At 44.7% G+C, this 24,957-nt stretch overlaps 1 protein-coding gene across 1 annotated transcript in view; it reads right to left on the reverse strand.

Annotated features, from left to right (window-relative positions):
• Positions 1-24,957, reverse strand: part of IGF2R (insulin like growth factor 2 receptor) — a 2,762,372-nt gene that overhangs the window by 383,838 nt on the left and 2,353,577 nt on the right. Inside the window, 1 exon segment of the mRNA XM_069606818.1 lies at positions 3,332-3,566. Coding sequence (XP_069462919.1) covers positions 3,332-3,566 — 235 coding nt within the window.

Genomic DNA, 24,957 nt, shown 5'->3' on the forward strand with positions numbered 1-24,957 from the left:
AATGTAAGAGTGCCTGGTATAAATGGAAAGTACTGAATAGACGATTCGAGTACATGAGATGGGTATAGTACATGGGACAGATGGAGAGCACGGAACGGATCGAGTGCGTGCGACAAGTGATGTGGGCTGAACCGATAATGCAGGATGAATAAACGAAGTGAGTGGAGCGGGTGGAGTGGATGGAGTGCGTAGAGCCGAGTAGTGCGTAGAGCCGAGTAGTGCGTAGAGCCGAGGAGCGGTAGAGCGCGTAAAGTGGGGGAGCGCGTAAAGCAGGTGAGCGCGTAGGACGGGTGAGTGGTAGGGCGGGTGAGTACGTAGAGCGGGTGAGTACGTAGAGCGGGTGAGTATGTAGAGCGGGTGAGTACGTAGAGCGGGTGAGTACGTAGAGCGGGTGAGAGTGCAGAATGAATGAGGACATGGAGCGGATGAGAGCGTGGCGCAGATAAGAACGTGGTGCGGTTGTAGGTTGTGGTGCGGATGTAGGGTATGAGTAGATAGAGTGGAGCGGGTGTAGGGTGTTGAGCAGATGTAGGGTGTTGAGCAGAGGTAGGGTGTGGTGGTGTTGAGCTGATGTAGGGTGTTGAGCAGATGTAGGGTATGGTGCGGGTGCGGAGCAAGTGAAGAGTGCAGAGTGGGTATGGAGTGCGGAACGGGTGTAGAGTGTGAAGTGGGCGTAGAATGCGGAGCGAGGAGCGGGTGTCGAGTGTGAAGCAAACGGATGATGTATATGGACGGAACGGGTGAAGTGGTTGGAAGGAACGGGTGAGGTGGTTGGAAGGAACAGGTGTAGTAGGGGGAAGAAACGGGTGAAGTGGGTAGCAGGAACGGAGGATGGATCTGGAAGAACGGGTGATGTATAAGGACGAGACGGGTAAAGTATAAGGAAGGAATGTGTGAAGTATGTGGACAAAATGGGTTAAATATATTAAATAGAACGGGTGAAGTATGTCAATGGAATGGGTGAAGTGGATGCATCAAGTGAAAAATGTGGTTGGAACAGAAGAAGTATGGGGTTGGAACGAGTGAAGTATGTGAGAGGAACGGATGAACTGGGTCGAACAGATGAACTGGGTCGAACGGATGAACTGGGTCGAACGGATGAACTGGGTCGAACGCATGAACAGAATGGTAGGGGTGAAATGGGTGAAATATGTGGACGGAAAGGGTGAAGTATGCAGATGGAAAAGGTGGAGTATGTGGATGGAACGGGTGAAGTATATGGTTGGAACGGGTGAAGTATGTGGTTGGAACAGGTGAAGTATGTGGTTGGAACGGGTGAAGTTTGTGGTTGGAACGGGTGAAGTTTGTGGTTGGAACGGGTGAGGTTTGTGGTTGGAACGGGTGAAGTATGTGGATGGAACAGATGAACTGGTGAAGTGGGTGGAACGGGTGAAATGGTAGGACGGATGAAGTAGGTGGATGAACGTGTGATGTGTCTGGAACCGGTGAAATGGGTGAAACCAGTAAAGTAAGTGGAACCGGTGAAGAGGATGGAACGTTTAAAATGGCTGGAGCCAGTGAAGTGGATGGAACATGTGAAGATGACGTATGTGGAAGGATGATGCATGGAGAAAGGAAACGGAACGTGGGTAGAACGAATGAAAGGAGCAGTGCATAAGATGGCTTGGAGTGCATGGAACGGATTGGAGTGCATAGAACGGATTGGAGTGCATTCAACGGATTGGAGTGCATTCAACGGATTGGAGTGCATTCAACGGATTGGAGTGCATTCAACGGATTGGAGTGCATTCAACGGATTGGAGTGCATTCAACGGATTGGAGTGCATTCAACGGATTGGAGTGCATTCAACGGACTGGAGTGCATTCAACGGACTGGAGTGCATTCAACGGACTGGAGTGCATTCAACGGACTGGAGTGCATTCAACGGTTCAGAGTGCATGGAACGGTTCAGAGTGCATGGAACGGTTCAGAGTGCATGGAACGGTTCGGAGTGCATGGAACGGTTCGGAGTGCATGGAACGGTTCGGAGTGCATCGAACGGATTGGAGTGCATCGAACGGATTGGAGTGCATCGAACGGATTGGAGTGCATCGAACGGATTGGAGTGCATCGAACGGATTGGAGTGCATCGAACGGATTGGAGTGCATCGAACGGATTGGAGTGCATCGAACGGATTGGAGTGCATGGAACGGATTGGAGTGCATGGAACAGATTGGAGTGCATGGAACAGATTGAGTGCATAGAATGGCGTGACATGCATGGAACGGTTTGGAGTGCATGGAACGTTTGAAAGAGCATTGAAAGGAACGGTTCTAAGTGCTCGAAACGCCCGTAATACATGGAACAGTTCGGAATACATGGAACGGATGGAGTACATGGAACCATTGGAGTGGGGTCGATCTCAAGCACCTAAGGTAAACCACCATATCACATCTCCACGCTTACTCTCTTCTTAATACCACCACTCAACTAGAACACAGCGATACTATGACACCATTCGGTATAGCTGTTCTCATACCATCATTTGCCTCATGCTCCCCATCACCCTAACTAAACACTGCTGGTTACACACCGTCCAGCCCAGGCGTTTTCCTCAGGCCTAACGCAGCCAGAATTGGTCTGGATAACAACCTGCCAGAACGAACACATACTCATGATCTCCCAACCAACACACCTACCGTTAAAGCAGCTATCACACGAATGCCACACCAGCTGCACACATGTCCGGTGCTCACACGCACCTTATGACTCTCTCTATTCTCTCTACTGACTTGAACTTCGTTTCCCGAGGGTGTTCAACCTACCAGCACCTTGAGACCATACCAATGGTACATAAGGCGCTAAATAAATGCAAAATAACATAACAGTGATATGGTTATCCACTGCCAATAAGCAGTGACTGAAGTTCTGAAGGATAACGCTTCTACCTGTGGCAAATTATATTTTTTTGAAAACAAATGAAGTTACTTAAGTGTTCTTGCAAAACGATGAACACATGAAATTGCCATCTAAATGGTTGAATGGCATTAAACAGTCAACAACCTAATACATTGATGGTGCAAACATCTGAAACATATGACAATGCAAGCATGAAGCCGGAGTATCTCTGCAACACAGGAGAGGTTGAAAATAGACAGATTGACTCAGTTAAGGCTCTTAACAGGCACCCATAAGTACATTTGCCAGTGGGCTCCTTCTCTTACAAAACCCATGGCACTGCACCTGCAGAAAGGAGGGAGCTATGTTTGAAAAATACACTGGAAATATAGTCCCAATATTCGCGCACAAATAAAGGCTTTGTTAAGGTCACACGAGAGCACAGAATAAGCCACAGTTGAATAGCAAACTCCTTAAATGTCAATACTTACGAACTACCATCATGTGAAAAATACCAGGCTCCAGAGAGGGAAGATATTGTTCTCAGGTCATAGGTTTTATGAGCCAGAATTAGCCTGCACTCCATCTTCTTAGGAGGACAAACCACCTTGGTCTTCCACTCAAACGTAGCAGCACATCCAAGGGTCTCACTCATGAGCTCAGGAGTTCCATTATCTTCACTTATGTCACATTTAAAGATTATAGTAGATTGCTTCTTTCCAGTTGCTATAAGGGAGGAAATTATGAAAAATATGTTTAACACATTTTTAAAAATTCATATTCTTGCCAAGGTGGATTCAGGAAACCTACAGAGGAGGATTGAACCCCACTTTCAGCAGAAGACTAAAGCAATAAAGCAATGTCCAAGACAACAGAACACAAAGGTGAATTCAAGTCACTGTTTTAAAAAACACTGAGTTGAAGCAATTTAAATCAGTTTTTGAATCTGAGCCCTTTAACTCGATTACATGATGCTGGACACAATTTAGCAGTTACACTGATGGGTTTACTCCCCTTAAGGAAAAGTATGGCTCACCCCGAGGTGTTTTAATTCATGTAACAACAAGGGGTGCACTTGGGTGAGTTTGTTTGATTGCATTTTGGCAATGCAAATGTACAAGCATTGCACGCCTCCTCTACACTCCAGTGCCCCCGGTTGTCACATTTCTGAACTTTCCCTACTCCTATTTATCAGAGCCACATGGCACTTTCCCAATTCTCATTTATTTTTCAAACTATTGAGGTCAACATTCTGTCTCCAACTTCCACTAAATAAAAGCATAGATAATTAAACTTTTAAACGTTTCTATATTTAACGTCGGACTATGTTCTCCACGCTTTCAACCTTTCAGAGTCACTTTCCAAAGAGTAAATACTGTGAACACTTGAAAGTTTCTATTCATTTGTCATATTTGTCTAAATTGGCAGCACGTTCTTTTAAGACGGGAGACCTGTATGGTAGACACATTTGAGGAATTCAAAAGTTCTCAATATGGGTAAAATCCAGACGTACATTCAAAGGCTGATTTGGGACATGCGAAGTGTTATCCCTGCATGAACAAAGTAACTTGACTAAGACACTATATGAAAAAGGCCATATTTTCTATTGGGAATCATCGGTTTCCGAATTGAATCTTTTCCAAAACAGAAAAAACAATTTCTAAAGTGGACTCTGCATAAAATTCATCAGCCAGTGTATAATGGGACTCCAAAATCCAATGCGAAAAACCAGCTCCAATGAAGAATAAATGCACTTTAGCAGAAAAACAAGTTAATTGTATGCTGATGGCTGGAAAGGGTTTAGCTTCTTGAAGCTGAAAACTAACAATGTATTCCAGTGCCTAACAAAATTGCACCTTTTACACAAACCATTTACACAATTAAAGTGTCTGTTACAAAGGCATACCACAAAATCCCATTGGCCAACCCTAATAAAAAGAAATGCAATCCACATTCTCTAACCTTATTGCACACATGAACAAGACACAATCCCACTTTCGCCACTTGATTCTTTCCATAATCATTCATGACATTCTAAACATAATCTTATCTAGAACCAATTAATCAGATAACTTGTCCCATTCATCAGAGAAACTTTAACCCAGTACGTGATGTGTGAGGCTTTTCATAAACACTTCAAAACAAGAGGAGGGAGAAAAGCAATAATGATTCATTTGAACCAGCAGTACAATTCTCATCACCCCAGATGCGCTGGCCTCATTATTTTGTCCTACATTCTTTCACTTCACCTTATTTACAACTACCAGCTCAAATCATACAGCCTTCAGCACACCTCCTGTTTATCTCCCTGAGAGCCCATAAAACACTGACAAACTTTGCCCTTAAGCACCCCTCGCATGTGTTTTAACTAACCCCCCCCCCCCCAATTCAGCCCACCATATAACTGAACTTCCCTGTTCGAACAACAAACACACGTGCTCTCAGGAAGATTGCTTCTTGTATCTACAACCCCATTCTGGCCATAAGACCAATCTAGGTGGCATTTAAGTACGTTCATAGCGTTTCAAGCTCCTGTTTCCTCTATGCAAATAGCTACTCCCATATTGCCACTCACTGTCTCTCTCCCTCTCTCTCTCTCTCTGCTGCTATTCCCACTCTGCTACTACCCCGTCCCTTCTGCTGTCATTCTCTCTCTGGACTCCCAGGGATATTGTGCCCTGCACACCCCTCTCACTAGCCCCTGGTCAGACCCTCAGGGACACTCAGGGATATGGTGCCCTGCACACTCCTCTACTACGAACTACCACTCTAATAGTTAATTCCCTCATTCACTACGACTATGCCCCTCCGCTACTCCTACTCTACCTCTAAAACTCACACCCTCTCCTCTCTCACACAAACACTCCACAGACTCCCTCCTTCACAACATCCTTAACACTCCAATCACCTTTTCTCCTGGTCTTTCAGACGTCCTCCTCCGTCTCCTGTCCTCACCCAACTAACCCACACTTACACATTCAAAAACACCTCCTTATATCCCCCCACTCCCTCCCTGGATGGGATACTCACTCGGTCAATCACTTTCCTGGCTCCAGGGGTGTGACGTTGAAGGCCATGGGAGGACTTAAAATGGCTAGTAAGCCCTGCCCCTTTCCACATTGATTCTGCTGCATTCCTGACCTGGAGACTACATCGGCTCTTCAGGACCAAGTGTTCTCCAAAGCCTCTCTGGAGACTTTTCCCCTGTTCCAAACTCCATGGTGGTGCAGTCGGGCCCTGATTCATAAGGCTTTCCCCCTTTTAGAATCACCCCTGGTGGTCTACGAGGATAAATTCATTCTCCTTTTGTGGGGATCAGTGTTGTCCTGCTCGCTGCTTCAGGTCTGCTGGGCTGTCTCCCTTGCTGGCCGCTGGTGTGCTGCTCGCAGCACCCCTTTGTTTCCTGCATACCGCTGCTCTAGCATCTCCCGCACAGCTAAAGGGGCTCTTTCCCCTGCTTGGATGCCGATAACCTGTGTTGGGTTGGGGTGAGCTCAACCTCCGCCCTCCTGACAGGGCCACAATGCGGTCCCTGTCACACCTTTGTGATGCTATCACCAGCTGCTCATATGCAGTTCTCTACTTGCCTTTCATGACCTCGGTCATCCACCTCTGCAAGGTAGGCGAAAACCGTTCCTGCAAACCAAGCAGCTCTGACTCATGCAGACCCCAACTAACCAAAAAACGTACAGTTTGATGTCTCCATGTACCCCAATGAACCCGTTTCGCAATTTCCTAAAATGTTTATGCAATTTAAAACATTGCCCAATCGCCACATGTACAGTGCTCAAGATTACTGCACCGCCTCACATTGATTTCCCCTCGGCGAGTTTCTCTCTCTCTCGTATGCACGAAGCTCCCTGTTACATGCTTCTAAGTGTTACAAGTTGTAAATTGCATAATAACATTGTATCCATGCTACGGCTACTTATGTTAATACATATTGCAAATCTAAAATGACTCAAAAACTGCAGCCTAAGTAACACTTATTCGGATTCCTTTAGCTACACAAAAACACATTTAGTTGGAACATTGCATCTAATCCAGCTGCAACATGGACTAGTACAACTTGCGTAATATAAACCCTTTGCCTTGTTGGGACCTCGAATGTCCTCACCAGCATTAAGCAAAGTGATAAATGAAACTGTAAGAATGCACATTTGACTAGTAATACTTTAATCTCGCAAGAACAACACATTCCCATTTCTGATGCTCTGCGCAAGATGGAACCTATGATTTAACATTTCTTTTTCAGTTGCAAATATGCCATTTTATTTAGACTGAAGACCAAGCCTATTCACAGTGAAATCAGTATAAGACTTGGGTCTAATACATTTTGTGGCTTTTGTACAAAAGACCCTCATTCTAAACAAATTACAACCTCAAGATAATTTAGATTTTGATGGGGACACTGGAGGGCAGAACTAAGATTATAACAATGCAAGCAGTGTAAAAACAATTAAAACAAATTAAATAAGTTTGAACATTTTTCAAGATTTTATTTCAACTCTGGCACTTCATGTATTTGATAAAGTACTCATACTAGAAATGTGACTAAGGCATTTAATCTATTGCCATAGGTTTAGCAGTATGCTAGTATTTACTTTCCTGCCTTGAAATTCAGTTGCCTTTCTCAGAGTCATTTACTTTTAAACAGAGGGTCTCGATGTTTAACCATTCATTCAGCAAAATATAGGGCTACTCTGGCCCCCCATTTACCTCATAGGACACGTATCTTTCTCTCAAGCTAGATGCTCAATTTAGCGGAAATATTCTGTTAATCACTCCATGATTTGACGTTGATGGTCTTCATTGATTCACAGTGTGTCACCCTTTCTCATGGTGGCCCTCAATCATGCTGTTCCCATCTTCATCTTGTATCCAGGCTTGCAACATTATGTGTTACTACCGACTTCTGCAATTGTATTCGCTCTCCCCTCTTGCTTCTCCACTCTTTTTGACTGCTTACTCTCGGTTCTCTCCTCCTCCCCCTTCTCCCTTCTCCTCTCCCCCCCCCTTATTTTCTTTTATGCACTTACTCTATCAGAATTGTCCCTGGACCTAGTATGATAGCAACCTCGTCTGTCTCCTCCCCTCCCCTTATTTGTTCGACCCCCCCCACCCAACACTATCTGAAATGTCGTAAGGCCTAGTACGATAGTTGCTTGTTTTGTTCCTCCCCTCCCTTTCTGCACCCCTCTCCCTCACCTTTTGTTTTCTCTGGCTCTACCAGAAATGTCATCAGGCCTTGTACGGTAGTCGCCTGTCTGTTTCCATGTCCTTCCCACTCTCGCCCTCCCTTCCTTATCTATGTCTTAGCTCTTGCACTATCTGAAATGTCGTCAGGCCGAGTACGATAGTTAATTTCACACCCTTACTGTTCATGGCCTGCAAGAATGTCATTGTATTTTCCCTTATTCCCACCCTTGCCTTGAAGCGCTTTGAAACACATTGTGTATAGGCGCTATACAAATAAACCATCATATCATATCATATACCCCTGAAAAGCTTGAGACGAATATGACCGGGATTAGGTTCCTTGTTGCAGAGGCTCTAAAATGTTTATATTTTGGTCCTCTAGAATGATTGTTTAGACTTAGCACTCAAATAAAAGGCTCTGTTTGGATATAAATTCGATTATAAACAAACATACCCCAGTTCAGACAATACATCAAGTCAATCAATTAAATTAAATGCTTAAAGAGTCCAATATTTGAAGAAGCATGTACGTTTTGAGGAAATGGAGCAAAAACGAATATTGTCAACATGCATTCCAGGGTGAAATTTCACAGAATTGGACAATGCCATCTACCTTGGTGAGCAGGAGCAAGTGGATCTAGGTCACGTGGCCTAGGCCCCACCCACCTTCTTAGCCCTGTCTCTTCCTTTCTGCTCTTACTCTTAGATCAAGGGCGTCTCTCGCCCGGGCGTCCGAAGGGCAGACGCAGAAAAGGGCAATTCCTGTTTGACCTGTTCAGACCGGGAGGATTCAGAGCCAGAATCCCTGCTCAAAAAACAGGTAAGCACACGCCCACATGTATATTCTCCCTCTGTCCCCACAGGCCATCTCCAGGATCACCAGGCAACGCCAATGACATCGCCCCTCCTCTAAGGCATGGACTCCGCATCAGCAACCTGACGCACATCAGCCTCAAGCCCATCACCAACCCCTCACCATCCACAACACGGACGTTGATGCTCGCTAACATCTGCTCAGCTATCACCCGTGCAGCAGACATCCCCGACCTCATCACTTTACATAACCTTGATATCATCTTCATCACCAAGACCTGGCTGACATCCACTTCCACCCACATCTTAGACGTCTTTGTCCCCGATGGCTTCAGCATCCAACACAGACACTAGCTGAACATGACAGGTGCAGGTCTCGCAGTCATCCACAAGATCTTGTGGCCTTGCACCAGACTTGACGTCAACGACATTGGCTCCTTCGAAGTCCTCTCAAGCCATTTCCTGCTCTCCCTAACGGACACAGTCCCCTTTCATCTCATCTACAGGCTGCCCAAACACAATACTGGCTTCATTGGAGACTTCACCTACCTGGTCACCACCATGTCCCTCCCACACAGCAACACCTTAATAGACGACTTCAATCTCCCATGCAACAAGGCCACCAATCTGATGAAGGATGCTCTCCTCAGCCTTCTCGACACCCTTAGCCTCACACAGCACATAAAAGATCCAGCACACGAGAAAGGTAACATCCACAATCTAATCAACACTGCACTGCCTTCCCTCCACTATAGCTCTCCTCTCCTGCTTGACTGGGCTCACCACCTGGCCGTGTCTTTCAACATCCTGCACACCACCACAGTCAAGCACTCCAAGCAGAAATCCATCAGACAAACCTTCAGGTCCTCAAGAACTTCCCGGTGGAAGCCCCTCACGGAAGACCTCGCCAACCTCTACCTCACATGGACCGAACAACCCCAACTGAACTGTGACTCTCTACTAGAAGCACTAAACACCACCCTCTCAGCCTCCATCGACCGACGCACACCTCTAAAACAATGCACCTGTGAACCAAAACCCTCAGCACCCTGGTACACGCAAGAACTCAACTTCAGCAAGAGGGTCATCATGAAACAAGAGAAAATATGGCACTGCTCCAGGAACGCATCCGACCGGTTGCTCCTCTAGCGACTCCAAGCAACCCACCGACAGCTAATCAACACAGCTAAGGCCACCTAATATCAGAACACCATAGCAGAAGCAAAAAGCAGAGCCCTCTTCATAGCGGTCAAGCACTGCATCAACTTGCTACCCGACCCTGCCATACCACACTCCATCGAAAAATCCACCTTCTTAATCGACAAAATCAGCAAGATTCACCAGCACAGCTATGCATCCACAGACCCACCTCCCATCCCTCCTCGTGAAATGTCCACACCCTGGACAACATCCAAGACACTCTCTCAACAGAAACCCTGGCCACCCTCAAAGCCACATCGTATACAGATGACATCCTCCCAGCATCCATCCGCAAGACCCTTCCCTACCTGGAGATCATCAACAGCACCCCAATTGAAGGCGCCTTCCCATCAACCCTAAAGACAGGACAAATCCTCCCTCTAATAAATAAACCCACTCTGGACCCTGATCACCTAGGTAACTATCACCCCATCTTGCCTTCCTAGGTAAGATTATCGAATAAGCAGTAGCCTTTTGGCGTTGATGTGTTGCAGCAACACATCGACACCAACAACATCCTCAAAAGCTACCAATCTGGGTTCAGACCGAGATGCAAAAAGGGGACAGCAACAATTAAGGTGGTCGGCTTCCTTGACAACGGCCACCCCTGCCTCCTGGTTCTACTCGATCTCTCGGCTGCTTTTAACACAGTATTTTATTTTATTTATATATGTGTAACACGCCGAAGCTCGCAAGCATCAGGGGGCGACATTAACACGTGGACAGTAGACCACCAGGTGCTCATGGACACCCTACATTGGCATATGGGGGTGCAAGTCCTACCTCACCAACCGTCAGCAGTTTGTTCGGAAGGACCCCTCTAGATTGCCAATGCTACCTGTCAACTGTGGAGTCCTGCAGGGTTCCATCCTCTCCACAGTGCTCTTCAATCTATAGATGGAGCTGCTGGTAGCCCTGCTTGCCACACACAACATCTACAAATAGGCCAACACACAGCTATATCTCAAAATCAAATCCAAAGACATCCACAGTTTCAAAACATGTCTCTCACTGATGCAGTCTTGGGTGTCCAGTGCATAATTGAAGCTCAACCCCTCTGAGACCGAATTCCTACTCCTCACCAACAACACTGAACACCCAGACATACAGTCATGGCTATCAACCATGAACTCCAAGGGCTTCACACCCGAGCCAAGTCCCTCGTAAGGTTATTTGGCGACCGGCGAGATAATGAGGTATCGGCAGCAGCATGTTTTGAACTCTTTCATTTGAGGGGAAGACTAGCTCCTCTCGATTTTTTTATGATGGCTCCTTGGAACCGCTTGGCTTGGCACAAGGCTTGATTTTTTTTCCTCATTGATTGAAAACCCGAATTGGAACAGAAGGTCGATTGTACTCTGGGTATTTTGCTTGCAAATGTGAGGGCATTCCTCTGTTACCAGCCAGTCATCCAGATAAGGGTACAACGGGATAGGTTGTCTGTGCAAGTGCGCTGCCACTACCGCCAATACCTTGGTGAATACCCTTGGAGCTGAGGCTATGCCTAAGGGGAGCACCGTGAACTGGTAGTGTTGATTTGCTATTTTGAAGCACAGGAATTGTGTGCTGGGAACATTGAAATATGAAAGTATGTATCTTTCATATCTAATATTGCCATGTAGTACCCCTGTTTTAGCAGTGGGGATTACTTCTTGCAGCACTGTCATGCAGAACTTTTGTGGCTTAACATATCTTTTTGCAGGTTGCAGGTCTAGGACAGGGCGCATTGTAAGGTCCTTCTCTGGCACAAGGAAGTACGTTGAATAGATACCCTTGTTTACCGGGACGATTTCTATAGCGTCCTTTTCTGCTTCTGCTTTGACCTCTTCTAGCAGAATGCATTGTTCTTCCTGCGTTGTTTGCCTCTGTCTTGGCGGGTGGTTGGATGGTCTCTGGTGCCTCTGGTGTTGGAGGCTTTGCTTCCACTCCTAGACCTTCCGTGGCCCCTTAGAAAATTCTGAGGGGAGGACTGACCCTGCAAGGAACTCCAAGATGATGTTTGTCCACCCTGGCTATAGCGAGAGCAGCGTTGAGAATGTTGTCCTCGAAATCGGCATGTGTTGAACGCGCCTCTTTGAACAAAGGGCTTTTTAGATAGTTGCACAAAGGACTTAATGGTGTTGTGCTCTTCTTTAGCACTTTTAAGTGCATTTTCAACCACTTTTCCAAATAAGGTATTTGGTTCAATTGGCATATTGAGTAGTGTGGCTTGAGTTTCCAGTTTAAAGACGGATTGTCTTAACAAGGCATACCGTTTAGTAAGAGTGCCCTCTGGTATTATACGGCCAGCATCATCTGCGGCGTCCAGGTTATTTTTCAGGAGTCAGTTGGCCACGCGCTTACCCCTCAGCCACTGCGTTCAAGAGCTGTGATTTAAATGGCTTTGGGACGGTTTACATTTTCTGTAGTGTTTTGTTCCACTTATGGCAGTTGTAACTAGCCAAGAGTGTTGTTATTTGCGATTCTTACTTGGTATGAAGCAGAGGAAGTTACTTTCCCGCCCAGTGCCTCAGTGAATACATCTTTTTGCTCTCCTTCTCAGGAGGGGCCTCAGCAGAGGCTAAAGGCGTGCCCGCCCTCTTTCTTCTGGTGGGAACGAAGAGTGAGTCAGGCTTTAATTGACCCCTGATGTATAAGGGGTCGGAGTGGGCTGGCCTGAAAATGTTCTCTATAGGGGGGTTAAGTGCCCTCGTAAAGTTGGGGGTGAGTAGAGATGGCTGAATGTGCCTCTGAATGGACTGCAGGAGGGGTATGAACTGTGCCACAGACTCTTTATCCCCAAGGATGTCTTCTACAAAGTCTTTACCCACCTGTGCCTCTTGTGTATCAATTTTGAAATGTTAGGCAGCTTTTAGGAGGAGCTCTCTTTACTGTATCTGATAATCCACAGGGCAGTCAGCCATGGGTTGGTCATGATGGTCCACAGATTGTATGATGTAGAAGTCATCATCATAATGCTGGTCAGGATCATATTGGTCCCCTTGTGAACCAGGTTCCTGAGAGCCTGAAGTGTCAATATAGTAAAAATCCTGGGCAGTGTCCTGCGAGGTGCTGCGCTGGACGGTGTCTAATCTTGTTTCTTTGGCAGCAGGTTGGCCTTTAACTGCCTCCCCCTGTGAGGGCCCTTGAAGGCTGGAAAGTTGATCAGGGTGGCAGTCAAATAAGTCTATAAAGGATGACATTCTTTACATTATTTTGTCAAACTTCTCTGGGGTCCATTGGTTGGAGCTAGGAAAACCTGAGGGAATAGGGGTAGAGGTACTCTCTGATGTAGAGGGTTGCTTATGTTAAATGGCACCTGAAAGGGTGTCCCTGTAGAGAGAAGGGTCCTTAGAGTTTGAGGTAGACGGTGTTACCTTTCTGATTCTGCACTTTCTTTTGATTTCTTTGAGATTCATCGGATGCAAATTGACTGGGCTACAGACTTGCCTAAGAGACTGGTCTAAAAGCTGGAAAACCCGTGCCAAACGATGCCACAGAGCACAGCACACCAGAGCTGTGGAATGCTGTGATGCCTCAGACTGCTGGTCATGAACAGCCACTCCTATGAGGTACACAGTGATGAAGCTGCTGGTTCAAATCCAAGGCTGCCAGAGGCTGCTTTGTTCCTTTCACAAATGCAGGCTGTGTTCCCCAAGTTCTGCGAAATTACCCGTTTGTTACCATACATGCATTATATGTGATGGTTTATCGGTGGAGAATAGATGTAGCTACTGCATTGTACACAAGGATAAGCAAGGCCTGAGAGGGCAGAGCAGAATGCAGCCCTCCTATGCATTGGTGTGTTTTTCCATTACAGCCCTGTTCTCTCTACTTCGTGTCTCCTGTGTATGATTTGTGTACAAGTGTCTGCTGTGCCTGAGGTGGCGTGTGGAGCAAGACGAGTTTGTAACAGAGGGTTCAGATGATAGGGGTGTCAAAGATTTTGAATTTTTCAACGCCTTGGACTTAAATACGCTCTCTCATTTTTGAGCTACTGGAAAGGGCCATCGAAGCAGCTTCCGAAGTATGTCTCTGGCACCCGAATGTTTGTCAGATTTATTCACGGTGTCAGAAACAGACCTCAACATCTGTTTTGGGAGCCTGTCATGCTGCGAGCGCGATAGCCCAGGGGACTGGGACAATTTTGAGGGCCTTCCCTTCGACACCACGTGTTCCTCAACGGTCGATGAGGCAGTGTACTGCCGGCCGTGGAGGCTGTGCTTTGTGTGGCGTGCAGTGTGGGTTCTTGGGTCGCCGGGTGTCGTCTCTGTAGCAGGACCGCTGGTCTGCCTGACAGTCAGGGGCTTACACGCAGGAAACCATCTGGTCCCGATCTCCCTCCCAGCGCTTTGTCTTACGGTCCTTTAATGTCTTGGGCCGAAATTGTTTGCAAAACTTGCAATGATTTCAGGGTGGTCCCTGGGGAGACGGGTTACACACCTTGTGAGAGTCTTTCAGGGAAACTTCCTGTTACAGGAAGGGCAACATTTAAAGGGTGTATTTTTCATAATACGGAAAGATGGCAGCCTGGCGATGGAAAAGGAAGAATAGGGAAACAGGCATTCTCTAAAGAGAAGAAAGGTACTACCTCCCCCCACTCTCCCTACTGTGAAGGGCTGAGGCCCATCGAGGCCTAAGTAGGCCACAGTCAAAAGTTCATTGAGACGGTGCAATTAGTCATCGTCGAGTATGAATCTGTTCTCGAAATCCATCGCCGGAAATCTTGTGGTGGTATGGTCCATCAAAAGGAAAGAAAAAAGTCTACATTTAAACTTGTATAATCAAAGGCGTTAGCCAGAAAGAAGGAACTCCCCAACTTTCATCCGACGATGATGGCGCAAAAAAACTATCTGAGGGACCTTGATGCATGAAGTACCATGGGTACAGTTGACGTCATACTAGTGAGAGTATTACTGACACACCCAGTCGACGTCCCTTTTCGAGTTTCAAAAACAAATAATGCAATACTCCACGACTACCACTAGATGTCGGCCTATCCAAAGCATGCGATCTAAGCAGATCCACAAGCCTCAGACATATATATTACCCAGGTGAAGTGAAAAAACAAAATCTCCTAGATGGAGCAGGGAGGCTCTAACCAAACCCGATCAGGAGACAGAAAAGAGACCCCACCACTGATGGGTTAAATTCTTTTACTGCTATATTAGTCAAGTCCATCATTGCAATCTTCCCCCGGAAGACCGAATGGTCTAAAATCAATGTGTGTAGACAGCGAAGTATGATAATCCTGTAGATTCTCTCGAAAGGCTGACATGTTTTTAGCTATATTGAGGAATCTTAGCTGCTACTTTTCTGTTGTCGCCCTGCAAGCCATAGTATCACAGTTTGTTATTTATTTATGCATTTGTTACAGCGCACAAAACCCTAGGGTTTCTTGGCACTAGTTGAATTGGGGTGCATTAGTTAGGTACATTAGTTACATTGGGTTGCAAGCTTGCAGGTTACATGGGTCTGCGGCTGAAGGGATAACTTGCATCTCGATTGGTTGGGAAAGAATTTCACTGAGATTGTGTTGGCTGCACAGATCTTTTATGAGAAAGCGGAAAGACAAAAAAAAACTAGTGAGGCAAAGCTTATGGCGCTACAGATTCAACAGCTGCAGCCCTCTCAAGGAAGAGGAGGCTTCAGACCTGCCTATGTGGGGCGGAGAAGATGCCCCTCTCCGCAGACAGATCATGGGAACAATGTTGAAAGACATGCCGGGAATGTGTTTTATGATCAATGCAATTATTGCAAAGAATTTGGTCACTGCGGACAGACTGTCAGTCAGACTTTTCCACCTCCTCCTGCGCCATCCTCATTAAATAACTTTTAGGACAGGCAGGTGGTCCCTGAAATTGTTGCACCGCTCATTCCGCAGCTCCCCATGTAGATTGTGCTGTTGGTGGTCAAAAGCTTTCATGTTTGGTTGATACTGGAGTATCACGCTCTGCACAGAAAGCATCTGCATGTTGTGTGTTACAATGAAGTTCTTAATGCTAGTGGTAATGCTAATAGTCAATCCTGTGTCTCACCCTCTGTATGTCCCACTGGGTCCTATCTCTGAAGTACATGCTTTCTTTCTCCGCCCCTTTTACCCTGTTAATTTGATAGGTTTGGATCCGCTATGCAAAATTAGTTGTTCCATCTAATGTTCCCCTGCAGGTATTTTCCTTGACATCCCAGCCCAAAGAGACCTAGAGGTCTTGCTGCGTTACATGAAGTAGTAATTTGCCTCTGGAAAACTGGACCACCTCTCTCTCATTGCAACAGCGGTTGTTGGACTGAGTCCCTTCCAAATGCTGGTTTCACACATGCCAATGATGTTAGATGAATACTGAATGCCGAATCTGCAAAGATGACCCTGAACTCAGCCAAGCCCCTGCCTTGCGTGCCTCTTTATCCCATTTCCAAGCAGGCAGAAGAAGCTATCCATCCTGTTATTGAATCATTGCTTGAACAAGGTATACTTGAGCCCACTCGCAGTCCATACAACACCCTGATCCTCTCAATGAACAAGCCAGGTAAAGAGGTATTTTGTTTCATCCAAGACCTGGTGCTGTCAATGCTGTTGTACCGCCTACCTTCCCAGTGGTCCCTAATCCTGCTACCATCCTGCCATTTATTCCTGCCTCTATCACCACTTTATTGTTGGTTTGGGTTTACCTTTTTTCTCAATCCCTGTGCACCCAGACAACCAGTAACTATTCACCCTTACTTATAAAAACTTGCAGTGCACATTCACTAGACTCTAAACGGGGTAGAGCCCCACTCTGTTCTCCCAAATCTAAAAAAAAGAGATCTTGACTCAATTAGTTCAAAGGAGAGTCCTGTCTTGGTGTTCTATGTGGATAATTTCTTGCTGGCCTCAACCTCTTTGGAAGCATGCAAACGGGACACTTCAGCTACTGACAGCTCTTGCTCATAAGGGTCACAAGACTTCTAAAGATAAGTTTCAGTTGTGTTTGCCCCACGTGCAATACTTCGGCAATGATATTTCTGCAAGTCAAAGATACTTATCCCAGGATCGGATAACAGCGATTCATCAGGTTTCCAAGCCCCTTGTTAATCCATTGACATCCCATTACTGTGGCCATGCACCACTGTTCCTGGCTCTCCTGCTAAAGGGGAAGATACAGCACGTTTCGAAATCCTGAATGATCAAGTATGAAAAGCTCCTCATTTCTACTGCCAATATTGCCCTTAATGGATGACCCATCTTGAATCCTACTTCCTTGTTGCTAACTTCACAGTTAAGTGTGGGAGACAAGTGTCAGTCTGCAGTCCGCGGGAGGCGCAAGGCTTGGGTTGGCAGTGTGTAATCAACTTTCCTGCATTCAATCTTTGGATCAGTTTGGTGACAGACGGTTAGGACTTTTGAGCCAAATGGGACTGGGCGCTGTCAACGAGCTTTCTTGTCAAAGCGGTGTGGCACTGCTATATACCTGAACAGACTGATTTTGAGTGCCCTGAGTCGGCAGAGACTGTAGGGATCTTTAGTTTGATTTGCATATGAATTCAGCACCCTCAGTTGGGCTTTTGAGACACTGTTTTATGACTCTCTAGAGACTGTGGGTGTTTAGTCCCTTTGCTCTGGTTGTGTCATTTCTTATTTCTACAGCAGCCCACAACAATTAAATCTACTTAAGCTGTCATGAGGATCATAACTTAATTGGACTTTGTTTATTATGTTATTTGAAATAATAATGTAATTGTTTTGATTATTGTATTTTAAAACTTGCTTTTATGTAATTTCATTGGCACAGAGGAGCCAGTCTGGAGATAACAACACTGCAAGCAGTGCTCCAGATAAAATGTTGAGGTGGGAGTACATGTAAGCGAGTAAAATTAGTTTTCTACTTTGCAAGAGTAGAATGTATGTGACATCGAGCCGACATGTGCAAAATTGGTATGGACATTATTATGTGGCAGCTTTCTGTATTGTGACAGAATACACCTTTCACTATTTCTCAAAGGTTTGGCCATTTGATCTCTCATGTATATATTTAAATGTTGAAAACGCCAAAACCTAGCCAATTACACAGTAAAGCAAACATGAATTGTATTGTGTGTTTTATTCATTTATTTGTACATTTATAGAGCGCACCAAGCCTTGAGGCATCTGGGCGCTTGGCTTAAGAAGATGGTTGCATGCTTGTTTGCTGTGGACGTGGGTACAGTAGTACCTCCGCACTTGCCAAATGGTTTGGTTTTGAGGTTCAATAGCAGAATTGTCTTTTGATGTTTAATGAAAGCCCCAATATGCTGGAACTACTACTACCTAATGGTATGCAAATGTTATGATACAACAGTGCAGAGAGGCAAGGACTCCATACTAGATTCTATACCTAATCTCATTGGCAGATTGTTATTTATATAGCGCTTTTGGCAAAGTGCTGGGCATGCAGCATATTCATCACAATAATCACAAAACCGAAGTTGCTACTTCTTTATCAGCCTTGAAAGGATGAAAGGCTGAGTTGGCCTTGCCAGGAATTGAACCTACAAACTACAGTTCACGCGCAGATCTCAGCAACAATCGCTTAACCGGCTGAGCTATCTTATTGGCTAACACTTACTAGGAGCTAGACAGTCAGGATTCCGCCCACAACAAGGAACCGAGACTGCCCTCATTGATCTCAAGACCCAAGTCGATGAGCTCAGAGACAATGGCAAATCAGCCCTCCTCCTCCTCCTAGACCTCTCAGCTGCGTTCGATCTGGTGGATCATACAATTTTATGCAACCATCTCGACATAGCAGCACACTTCTCGAAGGACTCAGTAACTTGGATTAGATCCTTCCTCAGTGGCAGAAATATGAAGGTCTTTTCACCCTTTGCTGCTGCCCCATACCCATCACTTGTGGTGTCCCACAGGGATCCTGCGTTTCGCCCACACTGTACAACATATTCACCAAGCCCCTTTTCGATGATCTGGACCATCTTGGTATCACCTACACTAACTATGCAGATGATACCCAGATCCTCCTCCCAATTTCAGGGGATAATGACAAGGATTTGGCCTTGGTGAACAGAGTGTACATCATCATCCAGGCATGGTTGGCCACGCACGGTCTATGCCTGAATGATGATAAAACAGAACTCATCATCCTGGGCACCCGTACCAACTTGAAAAAGCTGGGACCGGACTACTCTTCATTCATAATTGACGGAAACCGCATTAAGGTAGCACAGGAGGTAAAGACATTATTATCTTGACTCTACTCTCTCATTCTCCAAACAGGTCAACATGCTAGCGTCCTTGACGGCCTATACGTGCAAACTTATAAGAACAGGCAAGCCATTTCTCTCCAACAGTTGTAACATCCTGGCCAGAGCACTCATCCTGTCCCGCCTGGATTATTGCAATGCCCTGTACATAGGTTCCAACAAATCCATCATTAGAAGAATTCAAACTCTACAAAACAATGCCCTTAGAGCAGCATTAGGCATCTTCAAAAGAAGCAACATTTCTGAGAACAGACGACAGAAGAATTGGCTCCGAACCAATGACAAAATCCTTCTAAAAACCTTGTCACTCACCCATAAATCTCTCGATAACGCCGCCCCCATCTACCTTTCCGAGGGATTCCACAAACAGACATCCATAAAACCCACAAGATCAGCAAACAGGGACCGCTTGTCGATCCTTAAATTCAAACTAACCACGATCGGAGGTAATAGCTTCCCAGTTAAAGCGGCTACACTTTGGAATTCCCTGCCTCCTACACTGAGAATTGACCAACCCTATCTCAACTTCAGAACCAACACCATCCTATGGCTGAAAGCCAACGACTACTAAATCACATGACGTCCACTGAACTGTAACCAATGCCCACCCCCAGCCGAGTGCTCTCAGCGCATAACCGTTGTAAATATTTGTACATTTTGCCATTGTAAGAAATGTATTGCACTTTCGCGACTTAACATATGTTACCCCGCGGGGACTACTACATTCTTGTAAATAATGCCTATATCATCTGTAAATAGCAATTTATCCTGCTCTGTAATTTATGCATCACATTTTTTGACTCCCTGTAACTAAGCTTCACATTATCCTGTAACTGTTGCGCCCCGATACCTCTGGGTCTGGCGTGCATTATAAATAATAAACAATAACATCCTTCTTAAGTCAGTAAACGGAGTATTGACTGAGTTATAATAATCCCAGTGCCTATATGCTAGGCGAACTATTCTTGAAGGACTATGTATAAAAAAGTTAAATACCAATCTGAATCATCACAGGGACAGGCTTTGCTGAGTTTCTATTTAAATTACAAATGTAACTAACATTTGCTTGTTTTTGAACATCGCTTGAACTTCGTCGAGAGTCAGGTTTTGTATGTTTTAATTGTAGTGTTGAAGATTTGAGAGGCTGTAACACCTGTGATTGGTGTAATGACAATCACCCGTGACCAAGGACTCTGCTGCCACTGACCATTAATAGTAATGTACCCCATTGACTGCAATGTTGAATGGATGTAAACTAGACAGTGCATCATTTTACACACTGTTTTTATAAATTGAAGTGTAAATTAAATTAGAAGTGTAAAATGTATCTGAAAATGCAAGAGTGTAAAACGTATGCAATAGGAAACATACCATGACAAAATCTGAACATGAATATAACCCATTAGAAACAAAACCGTTGTTCAGCAAAGAGGTCTGGTTTCAAACAATGTATAACATTTGTGGAACACCTTTTCTTGCATGAATCCTTATGATTATGCACAGAGCACAGCAACTCTGAAAAATAAAACTCTGTAATACTGGTTTGCTTTCACTGGAGAAAATAATTTGTTACAAAAGATTAATTCTCAATTGTAGTTTTCCATCTCATTAATTATATGATCCTAAAAGGTTAGGAAAATAAAAATGCACAGAGCTTCTGTTTGCTCCATGAGCATCTACACAACACAGCAGAAGCTGAACGGAAAGAAGCCATTCCTTTTATCACGGTCTGCGTTTTCTTTTTTGAAAGGCTTCAGAGAAAACAAAATCTGTTTCAGAAGCTTTCCTCCATGGCTTGCAATTACATCCATGTAAATAAAAATCAAAATAAGTGTTCTGGTTTCTGCCAAGTGACCAGACCTTTGCACAGCCCTCTGCTCTAAACCCGTGCGTAAATGTATGCAGGAAAATAATAAAGCTGTCGTGTTTGCAAGATTTTCATGCGCAAAAAAAGGCCTGATACAATGCTTATCTGGAGGCCTAATTGCAAGATGGAACTATCTTAACTGAAAATACAGACGTTCCAATGACAAAAGAAAACAATCGCCCCATGTTACAGCAGGAGGATCAGATTGTGACGGCTCTAATGCAAAACCTGAGGGAGGAACAGTCTTTTATGCCTCCAGGGTATGAGAGGGGGAGGCTGGCCATTTGGGACTTGGCACTGTTGACCAACAGGGTTCTTGCTGTCCGAAAAGAGGAAGGAAAGTGACGACAGTTATAAAATCTTTCAAGCCAAATTGTATGTCATCACCTATTGCAAGGTAAAATACTATGGACTTTTTTTCCAAAACTACAGGTACAAGCACAGAAATCAGATCAATAGCTACGTTAGATGACTCTCCGATGCCTGTTGGGAATGAACCGGATGACCCCAGTATAATTGAGTTTGCCGATTTAGCTCTTGTGAATAATGTAAGCTCCGAACAGGACTGTCGTAGAGAGCGTTGTTCAGCAAACTTGTGATGCATCTATAGCGGGCTCTCCAACTGAGTTAACATATTTTATTGATAATTATACAGTGAACAAACATTGGTTAAGGTAAAATATAATACAAACCTCCTATGAGGCAGTTGAAGAATCAGAAGAAGCCAATATTCACTATACTTTGAGGGAGGCGGAAGAACGAAAACGTTTGACTCAACCACCGTCTCCGCACTTAATATGGTCCTTGACTCTTTTAGCTCAATATCTGCAAACAAGTTAAGGCCCATATGCTGATTCTAAGTGAAATGCATATCAAATTAGAAGGGATAGAAATGCACCACAGATGCAAATACGGTCAGCTAGTCGGGTGCAATACAGGGTTAAATGAGGCCAGAGGTTACGCCCGACTAATTTGCTGCCTACTGTGGTAAATGAAGTCTCGGTTGAAGAGGGGTTGGCAATACCACCTGTTATGCCAGTCTGGCGCGGCTACAGGAGAAAGCAGTGAGGGGGTACGTAGAGGTGGTAATCACTGACCTATTTGAACATACTTCTTTACGGGATGGCGGGGAAGAGGTGATAACAGCATGAACCAATGGAAGATGTTTATAGGTTGAAGAAGCCTAAAAATGAATAAAAAAGCAACTTCATCCTATATGTTTCTGCGTAACTTAACTATAGCAGAATCCATGCCCAGGGGGGCGTAAAGCTAGGCCCAGTTTTAGAAGAGAGTATTCACAATGGTGAGGTTAACCAAGAGGGTCAGTGTATAGATCCGACGTCTTGCTCTGTGCAAGAGATGATACAAACAATATCCCCACAAAGGCCTAAAGAGGTGAACAAAGGGACATCTTGTCTATTGTTAGACATGGAGGCACAAACACCAACCTTGATGGGGATAATAGATCAACAGCCCCAAGTGCTGGTAAATCCCCCCAACTAATTCTGCAGTTTTAACAATATTGATCAAGGACCTGTTAAGCTTTCTGAACCGGGAATGGGTTCAAGTATAAGGAGTTCTACTATCCCTACTCTTATACCAACAAGTATGCATGTGGATAGCCTTTTGAAAACATTGGATCTTCCAGATTCTATGAAGGTTCATCATCCTGCTGGGGCTTGTCAAAGGGATACTAATCAAAAGGAGATGCATACTTGTCCACCTAATGAATGTAGTAATGAGAATGTTTCCATGTGCCCAACTTTAAGTGCTGTAGTTGAGGGTTTATTAAACACGATTTATGTACCTAACTTAGGGAAGACTGTGGGACTAAAGATGAACTCTCTGGGGAATGGTAATATGAAACCATACAGCATTCTAAGACAGGCTAGGAATTGTGTTGTGCTGCCGGAAGGGCTGCTGGACGGCAACCAAATGGCAGAATTTAACTCTTTAACTGCTTGTAAGATCGATTACCAAAGAAAAAAAACATCCTCTCATACACTCCAGATGTCAAGCATATTGGGTGCAAATTTTCTGGTGTGCTTGAACAGCGGTAGCGTTCTTGTGATTTTCCCACATTCCTCGTCTGAGTCAATTGACTTCCTCTGATCTGGATAGAGTCGAGTTCCCTGACCGAAGGCAAATGGATAGGTGTACCCTTCACTTTAATTCATGACTGGTGATGGCGCTTACTCAGAAAGGTTCAAACTAAACAATCCAGGTTGTAACACTGAAATCCTAAATCAACCGGGGGGCAGAACCAACCAATTATAACTGGTGGTGGTTTTAAAATTGTATTGAACACTGGGGGCTCTTGCCAGAGAGTGGTGAAAGAACAAACTGATCACCAAATTGCTAATAAGATTGATTGGGCTTCCGTTACATCAACCTTGTGGAGAAGACCAGAACCATGAATACTTGAGGGATAGTGGTTTGGTTAAGGGGGGTTTATCTTTGAAAATTGTGTCCTGGAATTCCAGGGTGTGAGGTTGACACAGACAACAGATTCAATGTAACAAAAATACCTTTGTTAACTTAAATGTCAAGATGGTCTAAGGCCTAACTTGCCCTATGCTAAGGTGGGATTTCCCCAACTAAAGAAACTAAGGATAGTTTGTGGCAGTAAGTTCAACCTAAAAGTCTGTGTCCAAAACCTAAGCTGACCCTCACAACTAAAACAAAACAATGCATAGTGATGGCAACCATAAACTGTGTCCAAAAAGTAAGGTTCTGAGCTATTTCCAACTCAGGCTTATCCTTCAGCTCCTCCTCCCTAAGTACCAACAATTTCACCACAGTGTTCAAATTACCTTTATTATTTAAGGTAATTTAGTTCCCTACCTTTTTAAATGTCAGGTTTCCCTTTTCCAAGATCAATACAGCTTCATTGCAACAAGTCTCAGGGTTCCCTTCCCCAAGTTCAATGTAACAGTTATCACAAAAGGAAGTATCTTGAGGATCCTCCTTTAAAATAAGTTCCAACAATTCTTTACAGCTCATGGTTCCCTTCCCAAACCTTTAAATGTACCAACAGTAGTTATCCGTCTGATATTCAACAAACGGATAGTTTCTCAAAGGTAGCTTCAAAAACTGTTTGTCAGACTTGACTTCACTCTGCAATCAGAGTTCTTAATCCAGCTTAGTTTACAGTTTTTCTTCAGTGCGTGATTCAATGTTAGGAGGTTTATTACTTTCATGCCAGATTTACTGCTTTCATTCAGTTCATTAAAGGGATGGTCTAGTAAAGATTTTTATTTAAAAAATAGATAGGCAACATAAAAAAAACAAAAAATACTAGCATTCTCCGTTTTAAAACTTCCTATGTAAAATGTTGAGCTATTCAAGCTCAAAATTCGCAAAAGCAAGCACATGGGCGCATCCATTTTGTGAAATGGAGGCCCTCCTGTGCTGGCTTTTAAGGCACTAATGAAGGAAAAGCCAGCCAGCTGTAGTAAACAAAGGCTACTGCTGGGTGGCTTTCCCTTCATTAGTGCTGTAGGCGGAGGACGGGGACCGGAGACCAGAGCAGGAAAGCTGCAGCTGAATCTCGGTAAGTGCTATTTTTTTTTTTTTTTTAAATAAGCACTAGCTGCGTTTTTTTTCTAAGTTTTCCGGGCTGGAGGAGCCCGGAAAACATAGAAATAAAACCGCAGCTTTAAAATAGTATTTATGTTTGCGGTCGCTTTTGAAGCGACCGAAGAAGAGACCCAAATGGGAAATGCTAAATGCTGCGTTGTCTGCCTAAATCTGCTTTCCCATTTGGGGCTCTCGGGCTCCCTGTGAGGAGCCCGAGAGCCCCAAATGGGAAAGCAGATTCAGGCA

This window comes from Ambystoma mexicanum, chromosome 4p (genome assembly GCF_040938575.1).
Source record: "Ambystoma mexicanum isolate Mex_15411 chromosome 4p, UKY_AmexF1_1, whole genome shotgun sequence".
Taxonomy (NCBI): domain Eukaryota; kingdom Metazoa; phylum Chordata; class Amphibia; order Caudata; family Ambystomatidae; genus Ambystoma; species Ambystoma mexicanum.